General features: G+C 36.5%; 1 protein-coding gene across 1 annotated transcript in view; it reads left to right on the top strand.

Moving 5' to 3' along the window:
- Window positions 1–12,387, top strand: part of LOC133337387 (dachshund homolog 1-like) — a 61,891-nt gene that overhangs the window by 37,201 nt on the left and 12,303 nt on the right. The window contains exons 6-9 of the mRNA XM_061545618.1: window positions 10,590–10,854; window positions 10,950–11,056; window positions 11,139–11,408; window positions 11,617–12,198. Of these exons, the coding sequence (XP_061401602.1) occupies window positions 10,590–10,854; window positions 10,950–11,056; window positions 11,139–11,408; window positions 11,617–12,198 (1,224 nt within the window). The remainder of the gene's footprint in view (window positions 1–10,589; window positions 10,855–10,949; window positions 11,057–11,138; window positions 11,409–11,616; window positions 12,199–12,387) is intronic.

Raw genomic sequence — 12,387 nt, 5'->3', positions numbered from 1 at the left:
GAAATATTTATATTTAATTTCGAAATCCCTGGATATTTTCATTTGTTAGAATATTATATGAAGTCCTTTAATAAATCCAAAGATGTGTGATGCATATTTTTTCAATTCAATTTATTTTCATAAACGAGAATCTAGCCCAAAGGGCCTAGAGCGATTCAAAAAACAACAAAAATAGACTACTCTTGACTAGGCTAGAGCCAAAAAAAGCTGATAAAACTTAATTTTAAAAATATACGCAGCGTTTTCTTCTCAGTTATAGAGCTTGCTTTAAAGAAATCCAAAGAAGTGTGGTGCATACTTTTAGGCTGGAGCCAAAACAGCTGATTAAACTCAATTTTAAAAATATTGGATGTTTAGCTAGCGCTTTTTTCTCAGTTATAGAGCCTTCTGAAATTGAGGTCTTCTTCAGATCGTAGATCTTTAACATTTTAACGGAAAAAAATTCTTTTTTGTACAACAAAATTGTTTTCATTTGAACAATTATCATTTTTTCTTTTCTGGATTCATACGTCGTATGGCTGACCGACTTATCTGCTCTCAGTTTGCAAACATCCTCATGGCAAACATGTTTGTTGCCTGGTGTCCTGTAATAATAATAATTTTATAGTACTTGAATTCAGTTGAAATTGCCAAGCAATTGGAGTTTTTTTTTTCAATTGATTCCAAGCAGCTGCTAACAGGTTTGGAATGAAAATTGAACACAGCAGATCAACATAAGGAAAAAAAGAAAAAACTACTATAAAAGACGCCAAAACATGTAGGGAGGCAGTAAAAAATGTATGTGAGGAAACGACTGGGCCCAGTAATTGTTTTATTTCAATTTTAAAAATTTTTAAGTCAACAAAAATGAGTAATATGTTTACGTATGCTACTCTATGACAAGTTAAAACAAATAATAACATTTTGAAAAAAAAATATTTATTTATTCTAATTTTTTTTTTTTTTGGAAGATAACCCAATACAATTTTGTTGCTCACAAAGAAATGAGGTCAATTTGGAAGCTGCTTAAAAATGCATTTGTTAAAAAAATGTTAACCAACAAAAAAGGTTGGTGTATTTTATCTCCAAACAAATAATTTGGTGGCGCTCCCTTCCTCATCATCATCATCACCATCATACGATAAAAAAATTATGGCTCACCTCCACGGCCTAAGGGAGCTTTATGTTGTCGCTACTGTGTACTGTAGATTCTAAACGGCCATATCTCTCTCAAGACTAAACAAATAATAACAAAATGCTCTTATCGCGATAACGATATCAAATCACAAACTATGAGCAGATTTTATTTGCCTCGGACAAATAGAACGAAGTCGTCTATTTCCCTGTAGCTAATAGCTGCTGCTTAACATTTTTTTAATTCCAAAACAAATTCAGTAGCATATTTATTTTTGTGTGATTTTTTTTTTGAGAAATTTACTTAGTCGTAATTTATATTTTTTTATTTATTATTTACTTTTTCGTTTTTTCATCTTCTGATTTTTTTTGTATTTAAATACCAAGAATCTATGGAGAGTTCACATGTATGATAGCATGGAGGCTGGCGGCTGCTGATAGTTTTGGTAAACAAAACAACGTAAATGAAAGTGAAAATATTTAGTTGATAAAAAAAATATATCTACGACGGAGAGGAAAGAAATTATAAATTTATCTGGAGATTATTTTTCAATGGAAATGAAAATCTGGAATGCGGAATAAAAATCTGGGAATATAGGCAATTTTCTGGGAATTTTCTTTTAAAATAATATTTTGCAATGTCCGACACAAGGGTGGAGGTTGTTAAGAATATTTTTGGACTAAAGAATATTTTTCAAGGGCCAACTGAGGCGTGGATTTATTAAAGAATATTTTTTCAAGGGCCAACTGAGGCGTGGATTTATTAAAGAATATTTTTCAAGGGCCAACTGAGGCGTGGATTTATTAAAGAATATTTTTCAAGGGCCAACTGAGGCGTGGATTTTCTAAAGAATATTTTTCAAGGGCCAACTAAAGAATATTTTTCAAGGGCCAACTGAGGCGTGGATTTATTAAAGAATATTTTTCAAGGGCCAACTGAGGCGTGGATTTATTAAAGAATATTTTTCAAGGGCCAACTTCAAGGGCCAACTGAGGCGTGGATTTATTAAAGAATATTTTTCAAGGGCCAACTGAGGCGTGGATTTATTAAAGAATATTTTTCAAGGGCCAACTGAGGCGTGGATTTATTAAAGAATATTTTTCAAGGGCCAACTGAGGCGTGGATTTATTAAAGAATATTTTTCAAGGGCCAACTGAGGCGTGGATTTATTAAAGAATATTTTTCAAGGGCCAACTGAGGCGTGGATTTATTAAAGAATATTTTTCAAGGGCCAACTGAGGCGTGGATTTATTAAAGAATATTTTTCAAGGGCCAACTGAGGCGTGGATTTATTAAAGAATATTTTTCAAGGGCCAACTGAGGCGTGGATTTATTAAAGAATATTTTTCAAGGGCCAACTGAGGCGTGGATTTATTAAAGAATATTTTTCAAGGGCCAACTGAGGCGTGGATTTTATTTTTCAAGGGCCAACTGAGGCGTGGATTTATTAAAGAATATTTTTCAAGGGCCAACTGAGGCGTGGATTTATTAAAGAATATTTTTCAAGGGCCAACTGAGGCGTGGATTTATTAAAGAATATTTTTCAAGGGCCAACTGAGGCGTGGATTTATTAAAGAATATTTTTCAAGGGCCAACTGAGGCGTGGATTTATTAAAGAATATTTTTCAAAGAATATTTTTCAAGGGCCAACTGAGGCGTGGATTTATTAAAGAATATTTTTCAAGGGCCAACTGAGGCGTGGATTTATTAAAGAATATTTTTCAAGGGCCAACTGAGGCGTGGATTTATTAAAGAATATTTTTCAAGGGCCAACTGAGGCGTGGATTTATTAAAGAATATTTTTCAAGGGCCAACTGAGGCGTGGATTTATTAAAGAATATTTTTCAAGGGCCAACTGAGGCGTGGATTTTTTATAGAATATTTTTCAAGGGCCAACTGTGAAGAATATTTTTCAAGGGCAGATCAACCGATCCATTTGTCAGTTCAATAAAAGTGGGCGTGGTGTAACTGTCAATGTTAAACATCATCACAAGAAGAAAAGGAATGGTATAGAAAAATTGAAAAACATATATTACAATAACAATACAGATGCTAGTAAAAAATCCATTAAATATTTTTTGTTGGAGTTGAGTGGAATCACTGCCTTCTGGCATTTGACAACAAGGTGAATGTGAATTATTTCACCAGGAGTTTTTTTTTTTGATCTTAACTAAACACAATAAAGAAACAAATTTTGCGGATATGAAAATTCCGAAATATGATTCCACACTAAAAATGCACATATTTTTAATTTTAAATAATGTCTGGAATTGTATATAAATATCTTTTTTTCCGGGCATTATACAGGGCGTGGATTTCACAAAAATATTTTTTCGGGACTTTTATATTCAAAAAGCATACGAACACATTCACATAGGTCAACAATAAATATTTTGCTATTAATATGCCGAACAACTCGTCTACATATATGTTTCCAAGACCATATAAACAAATGTTCCTCCATACCGGCTGTCTAGGGTCATAAACCAAATAAAGTAGACTAAACATTTGCCATTTGCCAAAGAAGAAACCCCCCTTCGATTTTTTGTTCAAAATTTGCTACAATTTTTTTACAACCACCAAAGGGGCAAGAAGAAAAATAGCCAACTGCAAAAAATTGCCCACCTGTAGCATATGGAAAAAACATCAAAAACAACAACAAGAATATGTACAAAATTATCATCACTTACATACAACATCACATTCATCATCGTCGTCAGCAACAGCATAGATCCCATGTAATTGTGTGTTGTACATAGAGGGATACATTATGTTGTAGTTGTTGTTGTTTTTCTGTTAATTTTGGTATTGTAATATTATGTTGTAAGTTTTGTTGTCCGTTATTATTAAGGGTAACACAATTTTGTAATATCGCGAATACAAGTGCGTATTTTTTACATACGGCAGCAAAATTAAAATGGAAGTGGTTCCAGAGATATAAAATACAAGCCTTGTAATGGTCCCGAAAATATACTCTTTAAACCAGTAAGAAAAGTAGTAAAGTCGGACTGGGCTGACTGTATCATATAGTCGGCCTTCACCACTTTGGGTATATTCTACATATGTATCCTAACAGACGTCGCGTTTTTATTATATATCTGTATCTGAAGTTCAGATTCTGAAGCGATTTCAGGGAAACTTGCCAGAGACTAATTTATATTACTTCAGTACGTTGTGTCAATCGGTCTAGCTATGGATCTTTTCACGAAGCTTAGCAACATTATTCTAGACCTAATTCAGTACCCTATACAAAAGTTCGTGCAAATCGAATGATATATAGGGACTTTGGTGCACCAATTACATAAAATCGGACAAAAATATATATGGGAGCTATATCTAAATCTGAACTGATTTTCATGAAACTTAGCACACATCATTCTAGGCCTTATTCATTACGCTGTACCAAATTTCGTGCAAATCGAAGGATATATAGGGACTTTGGTGCACCATTTACCTTAAATCGGACAAAATTATATATAGGAGCTATATCTAAATTTGAACCGATTTTCATGAAACTTAGCACACATCATTCTAGACTTAATCCAGTGCGCTATGCCAAAAATCGTGCAAATCAAAAGATTTCCAGGGACATTAGTGGACTATTTACCTAAAATCGAACGAAAATATATATGGGAGCTATATCTAAATCTGAACCGATTTTCACGAAACTTTGCACACATCATTCTAGACTTAATTCAGTACGCTGTACCATATTTCGTGCAAATCGAAAGCTATTTAGGGGCTTTGGTACACAATTTACCTTAAATCGGACGAAAATATATATGGAAGCTATATCTAAATCTGAAAAGATTTTTCCCAGTTTCAATAGGATTCGTCCTTGGGCCAAATAAGTGACCTGTGCCAAATTTCATCCAATTCGGATCATAAATGCGACCTGTACGTTGTTTACAATTTAACATGGACAGGAGAAAAGACAGACGGACGGACATGCATAAATCGACTCAGAAAGTGATTCTATGCATATTCTCAAAAGGAGCCATGGGTCTATCTCGATTATTTGTGCCCGTTACAAACATATGCACAAAGACATAATACACTGTACCACAGTGTGGTGAAGGGTATAAAAATCCACGACTTGTGTGGATTCTTAAAAAAAAATATTCTTTAAAACATCCACGTCTTTTGTGAATCCCTAAAAAAAATATTCTTTAAAAAATCCACACCTTGTGTGGATCCTTAAAAAATATTCTTTAAAAAATCCACGTCTTGCGTGGATCCATAAAAAAATATTCTTTAAAAAAATCCTCGCTTTGTGTGGATCCCTGAAAGAATATTCTTATAAAAATATTCTTTAAAAATCCACGCCTTGTGTGGTTGGATCCCTGAAAAAATATTCTTTAAAAATCCACGCCTTGTGTGGTTGGATCCCTTTCAAAAATATTCTGTAAAAAATCCACGCCTTGTGTGGTTTGATGCCTTTCAAAAATATTCTTTAAAAACCCCACACCTTGTGTGGTTGTATCCCTTTCAAAAATATTCTTTAAAAAATCCACGCCTTGTGTGGTTGTATCCCTTTCAAAAATATTCTTTAAAAAATCCACGCCTTGTGTGGTTGTATCCCTTTCAAAAATATTCTTTAAAAAATCCACGCCTTGTGTGGTTGTATCCCTTTCAAAAATATTCTTTAAAAAATCCACGCCTTGTGTGGTTGTATCCCTTTCAAAAATATTCTTTAAAAAATCCACGCCTTGTGTGGTTGTATCCCTTTCAAAAATATTCTTTAAAAAATCCACGCCTTGTGTGGTTGTATCCCTTTCAAAAATATTCTTTAAAAAATCCACGCCTTGTGTGGTTGTATCCCTTTCAAAAATATTCTTTAAAAAATCCACGCCTTGTGTGGTTGTATCCCTTTCAAAAATATTCTTTAAAAAATCCACGCCTTGTGTGGTTGTATCCCTTTCAAAAATATTCTTTAAAAAATCCACGCCTTGTGTGGTTGTATCCCTTTCAAAAATATTCTTTAAAAAATCCACGCCTTGTGTGGTTGTATCCCTTTCAAAAATATTCTTTAAAAAATCCACGCCTTGTGTGGTTGTATCCCTTTCAAAAATATTCTTTAAAAAATCCACGCCTTGTGTGGTTGTATCCCTTTCAAAAATATTCTTTAAAAAATCCACGCCTTGTGTGGTTGTATCCCTTTCAAAAATATTCTTTAAAAAATCCACGCCTTGTGTGGTTGTATCCCTTTCAAAAATATTCTTTAAAAAATCCACGCCTTGTGTGGTTGTATCCCTTTCAAAAATATTCTTTAAAAAATCCACGCCTTGTGTGGTTGTATCCCTTTCAAAAATATTCTTTAAAAAATCCACGCCTTGTGTGGTTGTATCCCTTTCAAAAATATTCTTTAAAAAATCCACGCCTTGTGTGGTTGTATCCCTTTCAAAAATATTCTTTAAAAAATCCACGCCTTGTGTGGTTGTATCCCTTTCAAAAATATTCTTTAAAAAATCCTTGAAAAATTTTTGTTTAAAAATCCACGTTTTTTATTTTTGTGTAAATCGACATGTCCTCGACATTTCATGTACCACTGTGTAATTAACCCGAACATGAAACTTTTTGTAATTTCCATTTATTATTTTATTATTGTTGTTGTTGCTGCTTTTTTAATATTTAAACAATTTATAATTTTCATTTAAAAACAATTTTCGTTGACATTTGTGTTAATTCAGGGTTACAGCCCCTCCGCATATACATATATTTATTTGTATCTGAATGTTTTTGTTGTTGTTATTGCTGCTGCTAATTTGAGACATGCGTGTTGTGCTGCTTTTGTTGTTTCCTTTGGGCTAAATATTTGAGTGTTGTTGGTTTTTTTGTGTGCTTTGTTCGGTGAGTGTGTGTAGGGCGGGAGCTTTCATTTTGGGAAATGTTGCGCAGTAATTTTTGTTAGGGGTCATTTTTATTTCGAAACCGCAAAAATATGGTTGGAATTGGTGGTTTGGTCGGTCGGTTCTGCTGGTGGTGGCGATGAATGCCGGTGGTGGTGTGTCAGTAGTGACAACGAATAGGAGTTCTTATCGAAATGTTTTCGATTTAATTACCAATGGAAATTATCTATGGTTGTGTTTTTTGGAGGGTTTGACACACTTTGCAATAAAATTCGGAATTTGAATCCTAAATGAAATAATTCATTTAGGGCCCTGTACGGATTTGTTGGTGTATTGAAAAATCAATACCAAATTCACAATTTCCTGAATAGCAAAAATAAGTTACTTAAAGCTTCTTAGCCTTCCTCTACAAAACATCAGCTTCTGGGTTTCTCAAGAAACCATCATCCAAATAGACAGTCAATCCGGCAAACAAACAAATATACGAATACGAACTGAAATCGAATCATCATTGAAAACGAATCCAAAACCCAGGCATTATCGAAATGAAACAAAAAAATTGAATGCCTCCACAGATCAAACCAAGCTGCAACAATCGAACAACAACAGCAACTCCAGCATTCGGTTGCAACAATCATAAACATCATTTAAACATGGTTGAATGATTTGCCCGGTTTTTGGTTTCCAATGGCCAATAATTTAGCCAAAGTTGGTTTCATATTTCAACGAATGTTATTTTGTTGTTGCTATTGTTGTTGTTCTTTGGCAATGCAGCAATGATAATTCATATTGAAGTCTATCATAAGAAAAAGACCCGCTGCTGCTCTACAACATTTCGAATGTATATGACCGACCATTATTATTTATTCTCCGATTGTGAAGAGAGGGTGACAAGAGGGCGAAATGGGGGCAACAAAACGAATTCGCATTAACAAATCACAGACGAAGTCGAAGAAGAAGAAAACAAACCTTAAATGAAATTATATCCAGTAGGAATCGTGCAGAAAAGACAACATAAATTTCATTTTCTTTCCGGGCTGTGATTTTTCTACGTATTTTTCCTGCATTCGTTTGTTTTGGTCTATTTGTTGTTGTTGTAACGACAATTGTAGGTTATGTTACAATTGATGCTGATGATTGCTCTGGCATACAATCGTACAACTGCAATTAGCATTCATGTGAGGAGAGTTAAATTGAGGGAATGGCGATTTTCCCAAATACTGGTTTTGTGAGAGCCTAAAATTAGACCCCTTTGGGTTAGCTTGAAAACACAGGCTAATTATTATTTTGTCTAACAGCCTTGGGAATAGAAATAAATAAGACATTTGGTAGATGCAAGCAAATATATTTTTTTAATATCCACACCTTTTTTAAAAAAAATCCATGCCTTGTATAGGTCCCCAAAAATATTCTTTAAAAATGTATGCCTTGTGTAGGTCCCCAAAAATTATTCTTTATATTCTCCAAAAAACCCACACCTTGTATTGATCCTTTTTTTAAATCAGCGCCTTGTAAAGGTCACTACAAAAATATTTTTTAAAAAATCCACGCCTTGTCTTGTGACAGAACTTTCGTTCCATAAGCCGAGCTTAGAAAAGATTTCCAGGCGCGTCGGTCTTTTGTGCCGTTTTTCCAATGTGGAAGACCATTTTCGGCGATGTTGTCTTCAACTTGATCTTTCCATCGTATTCTTTGTCTTCCCCTTCTGCGTGAACCATCAGCTGGTTCGCTTTTATATGCCTTCTGGGCTAGGGCATCTTCATCCATTCTCACAACATGACCTAGCCAACGTAGTCGCTGTAGCTCAATACGTCAAAAAACTCATGGTTCATTCGAAGGCGAAAAAATCTGTTCTGAAAAGGAATGTTCTGGTGTGATGCCAAATGTCCGAACCTTGACACGGTTGAATTTCATTCGTAGATGCAATTTCGCAACAATAGACATTTGTAAGCCACATTGCCCAATATGCCTGATGAGCCGCTTAACCAACGGCGAAACGCGTCGCATAGTGGTGGGAATGTAGGATCTCTCTTGCTTTCCGTTTCATTGCAACTCGGATCATGTAGTTCATCTAGAAAGAGAAATTAATAAAAAGCGATATTTACCGTCAACGCAGATCGTTGCATAGATCTTTCGGAGAATTTTTCTCTCAAACACTACAAGAGCTGCCTTATCTGCTTGCGCAAGTACCCATGCTTCAGATCCTTATAATGGCACGGGTAGTATCAGAGTCTTGTGGAGTGTGAGTTTGGTCTGGCGGGAGGTGGCCATAGTAGCATCGGTTGGTCATCACTATCCTTCTCCGAATTTCCGAATTTCAAAACTGATGTCATTCGTTTTATTTACGAGGGTACCAAGGTATACAAAATCTTTGACTACCTCAAAGCAGTAGTGCTCAAGTTCCACAGTTGGTCCGAGTCTACTGGACGTCTTGCGCGTTGATACCATCAGCTTGGTCTTCTCGCCGTTTACTGCCAAACCCACTTTGGCAGACTCCTTTTCAATTTGTTCAAAGGTGGCTGTTACCGCTCTCAATGTTCGACCCATTATGTCGATGTCATCGGCGTAGGTGAGTAACATGTGTTGTTTAGTGTACAGAGTGTCATTTCTGTTCACCTTTGCCTCTCGTATGACCTTTTCCAGCAGGATGTTAAAAATGTCACACAACAAACTATCACCTTGTCTGAATCCTCGTTCGGTACTAATGGGCTCCGAGAGGTCATTTCCGACTTTAACTGATGATCTTGTGCCTGTTAAAGTTATCCTACATAGCCGAATTAATTTTGCAGGAATGCCGAACGTAGACATGGCTTTATACACCTCTAAACGGATATAGGGCTGTCGAATGCGGCTTTATAGTCGACGAATAGGTGGAATGTGACGATGTGTTTTTAGTGGGTTTTTTCCAGGATTTGGCGCAGAGTGAAAATTTGGTCAATGGTGGATTTTCCTGGTCTGAAGCCGCATTGGTATGGTCCAATAGTGTCATTGACCATTGGCTTCAGTCGTTCACACAGTACGCTGGATAGCACTTTATATGCGATGAGAAGGAGACTTATTCCTCTAAGGGTGGCATATATCGTCTTGTCTCCTTTTTTGCGCACGGGGCACAGGATGCTGAGGTTCTAATCATTGGGCATGCATTCTTCTAGCCAAATTGTACTAATCAGCTGGTGCATGCTCCTTACCAGCATCTGACCACCAATCTTGAATAGTTCGGCTTGTAAACCATCGGAACCTGCTGCTTTATTATTCTTCAGCCTATTGATTGCTATTCAGACATACACTCTATGCCGTCATCTATTATTGGTTCTGGGGTATCCACTTCACTGCTACTATTTGATACCAGAAGTTTTTCAAAATGCTCCTTCCAGATCCTCAACACGCTGTCTGTATCTGTCACCAGGTTTCCTTCTCCATCTCTACAGGAGGATGTGCCTGCAACAAAGCCTTCGGTTTGGTATTTTACCGGTTGGTAGAATTTTCGGACTTCATTCTGACTCCTGTACATCTCGATTTGCTCATGCTCACGTCTTTCTTGCGTACTTGAATTTTTTTAAATACACACTCCCTAATGAAGATTTTTACTCAGGATAATTCCAATTTTTATTTTTTTCTTCTTCCAGATATGAAATCGCCACTCTTAGCAAATGGTTATAATCCCCCGCCCATTAATCACATGGCATTTATGCAGATGAATCATCACCCTGGTTCGGCCCTAATGTCACCCGGTATGCCACCACATGGGTTGCACACACGGCCCGATAGTCAAATGTTGAAGGCAGCTGCCCAAAGTGGTATGTCAGCGGCAAATATGGATGCCTTGGCTCGTTCGGGTATATGGGAGAATTGTCGAGCGGCCTATGAAGATATCGTCAAGCATTTGGAAAGGTAAGGAAACTGAAAAACCTCTTTTTCTAACCTCTAAAAATATTAAATTTTCAATTTTAATATCCAATTTTTGTTCTGTTTTTCTCTCCTTTCAGACTTCGTGAAGAACGCACCGATGAACGTCAACAAATGGGTGGTGGTTCAGCTTCCAGTGGTATGGGTAATGTGGAGCCCAAACCCAGAGATTTAAGTTCACGTAATTGTAAGTTTCGAAGAAGTTTATTTTTACCTTGGAAGGATATTTTTCTAAGGAGGAGGTCTTTTGTTTTGTTTGATTTTTTCAGGTTCACCCAATCGTCAAAGTCCTGTGTTAAATCTCTCCAAATCCGGCGGTAATACAGATCAGGGTAGCAATTGTGATGAGCGTAGTGAACGCAGTGATATGCATTCGCCGGCCCATTCGGTGCGAGACGATAGCATAGAACGGGCCAGTGGACGCAGTGCTAATGACGGCGGCGGGGTGAATGATCGTAATTTGGACGATGAAGATATTGAAAATATGAGTGATGATAATGTGTCCGATGTCGATGATCGTATGGTTAAAGATGAAGAAGGTAATAGGGGGGAGGGAATATTAAAAATTATTAAAAAATTACAAAAAAATATTCAAAAGAGTTCAAAAATATAAAAAATAATAAAAAAACTATTTAAAAAAAAATGTTTAAATATTAAAAAAAATTAAAATAAAATTGAAATCAATTTTTTTCTATTAAAAATATATTTTAAAAAAATATTCTTCTTCTTTTCCCTTTCCATTTCCAGATTTAAGTGATGTTGAACGTGATAACATTTCCACCACCTCCTCCACCCAACGCCATCCTCATCATCATCTGCAACACAATATGCCCGCCTCAGCCGCTTCAATGTCAGCCTCAGCAGCTGGTGGTGGCGGTAGCGGCGGCGGCAGCGGTAGCAGTGTTGAACGTATTTCCATTTCTGATCGCGATTCTACACATCCTGCTTTACAACATAGTTCACCATCACATCAGGCTGCTGCCGTGGCAGTATTGCAACATCAGAGGGCCCTGAATTATTCACAGTTGGCAGCAGCAGCAGCGGCGGCAAATGGTGCAGTGAATGGTCCCACTGGCGTGGTGCCTGGTTCAAATAGTGTAGGTGGGGCAGGTGGTGCTCTAACACCCAATGAAGCTTTGCAAATGGCAACAGCTGATGCTACATCTGCTGCAGCCGCCTTGGCTGCAGGTGGTCTATCGCTGGGACCCTTGGCAATGGATCCGGGGCTACCGTCTTCTACAGAAACATTGCTGAGAAATATACAAAGTTTGCTGAAGGTGGCGGCAGATAATGCAAGGCAACAGGAGAGGCAGATTACTTATGAGAAAGGTAAGGTCACATAGCCCAGTTTTATAGTATTTGAAAGAAAGAAATTAAACCCTGAAAAAATATTCTTTAAAAAATCCACGCCTTTTATAGGTCCCTGAAAAAATATTCTTTAAAAAATCCACGCCTTTTATAGGTCCCTGAAAAAATATTCTTTAAAAAATCCACGCCTTTTATAGGTCCCTGAAAAAA

Source organism: Musca vetustissima, unplaced genomic scaffold (genome assembly GCF_032173495.1).
Source record: "Musca vetustissima isolate MV318-11 ecotype Yass unplaced genomic scaffold, APGP_CSIRO_Mvet_v1 utg27459, whole genome shotgun sequence".
Taxonomy (NCBI): Eukaryota; Metazoa; Arthropoda; class Insecta; order Diptera; family Muscidae; genus Musca; species Musca vetustissima.
The sequence above is the reverse complement of the archived record's forward strand: the minus strand, read 5'-3'. Positions and strand labels throughout refer to the sequence as shown.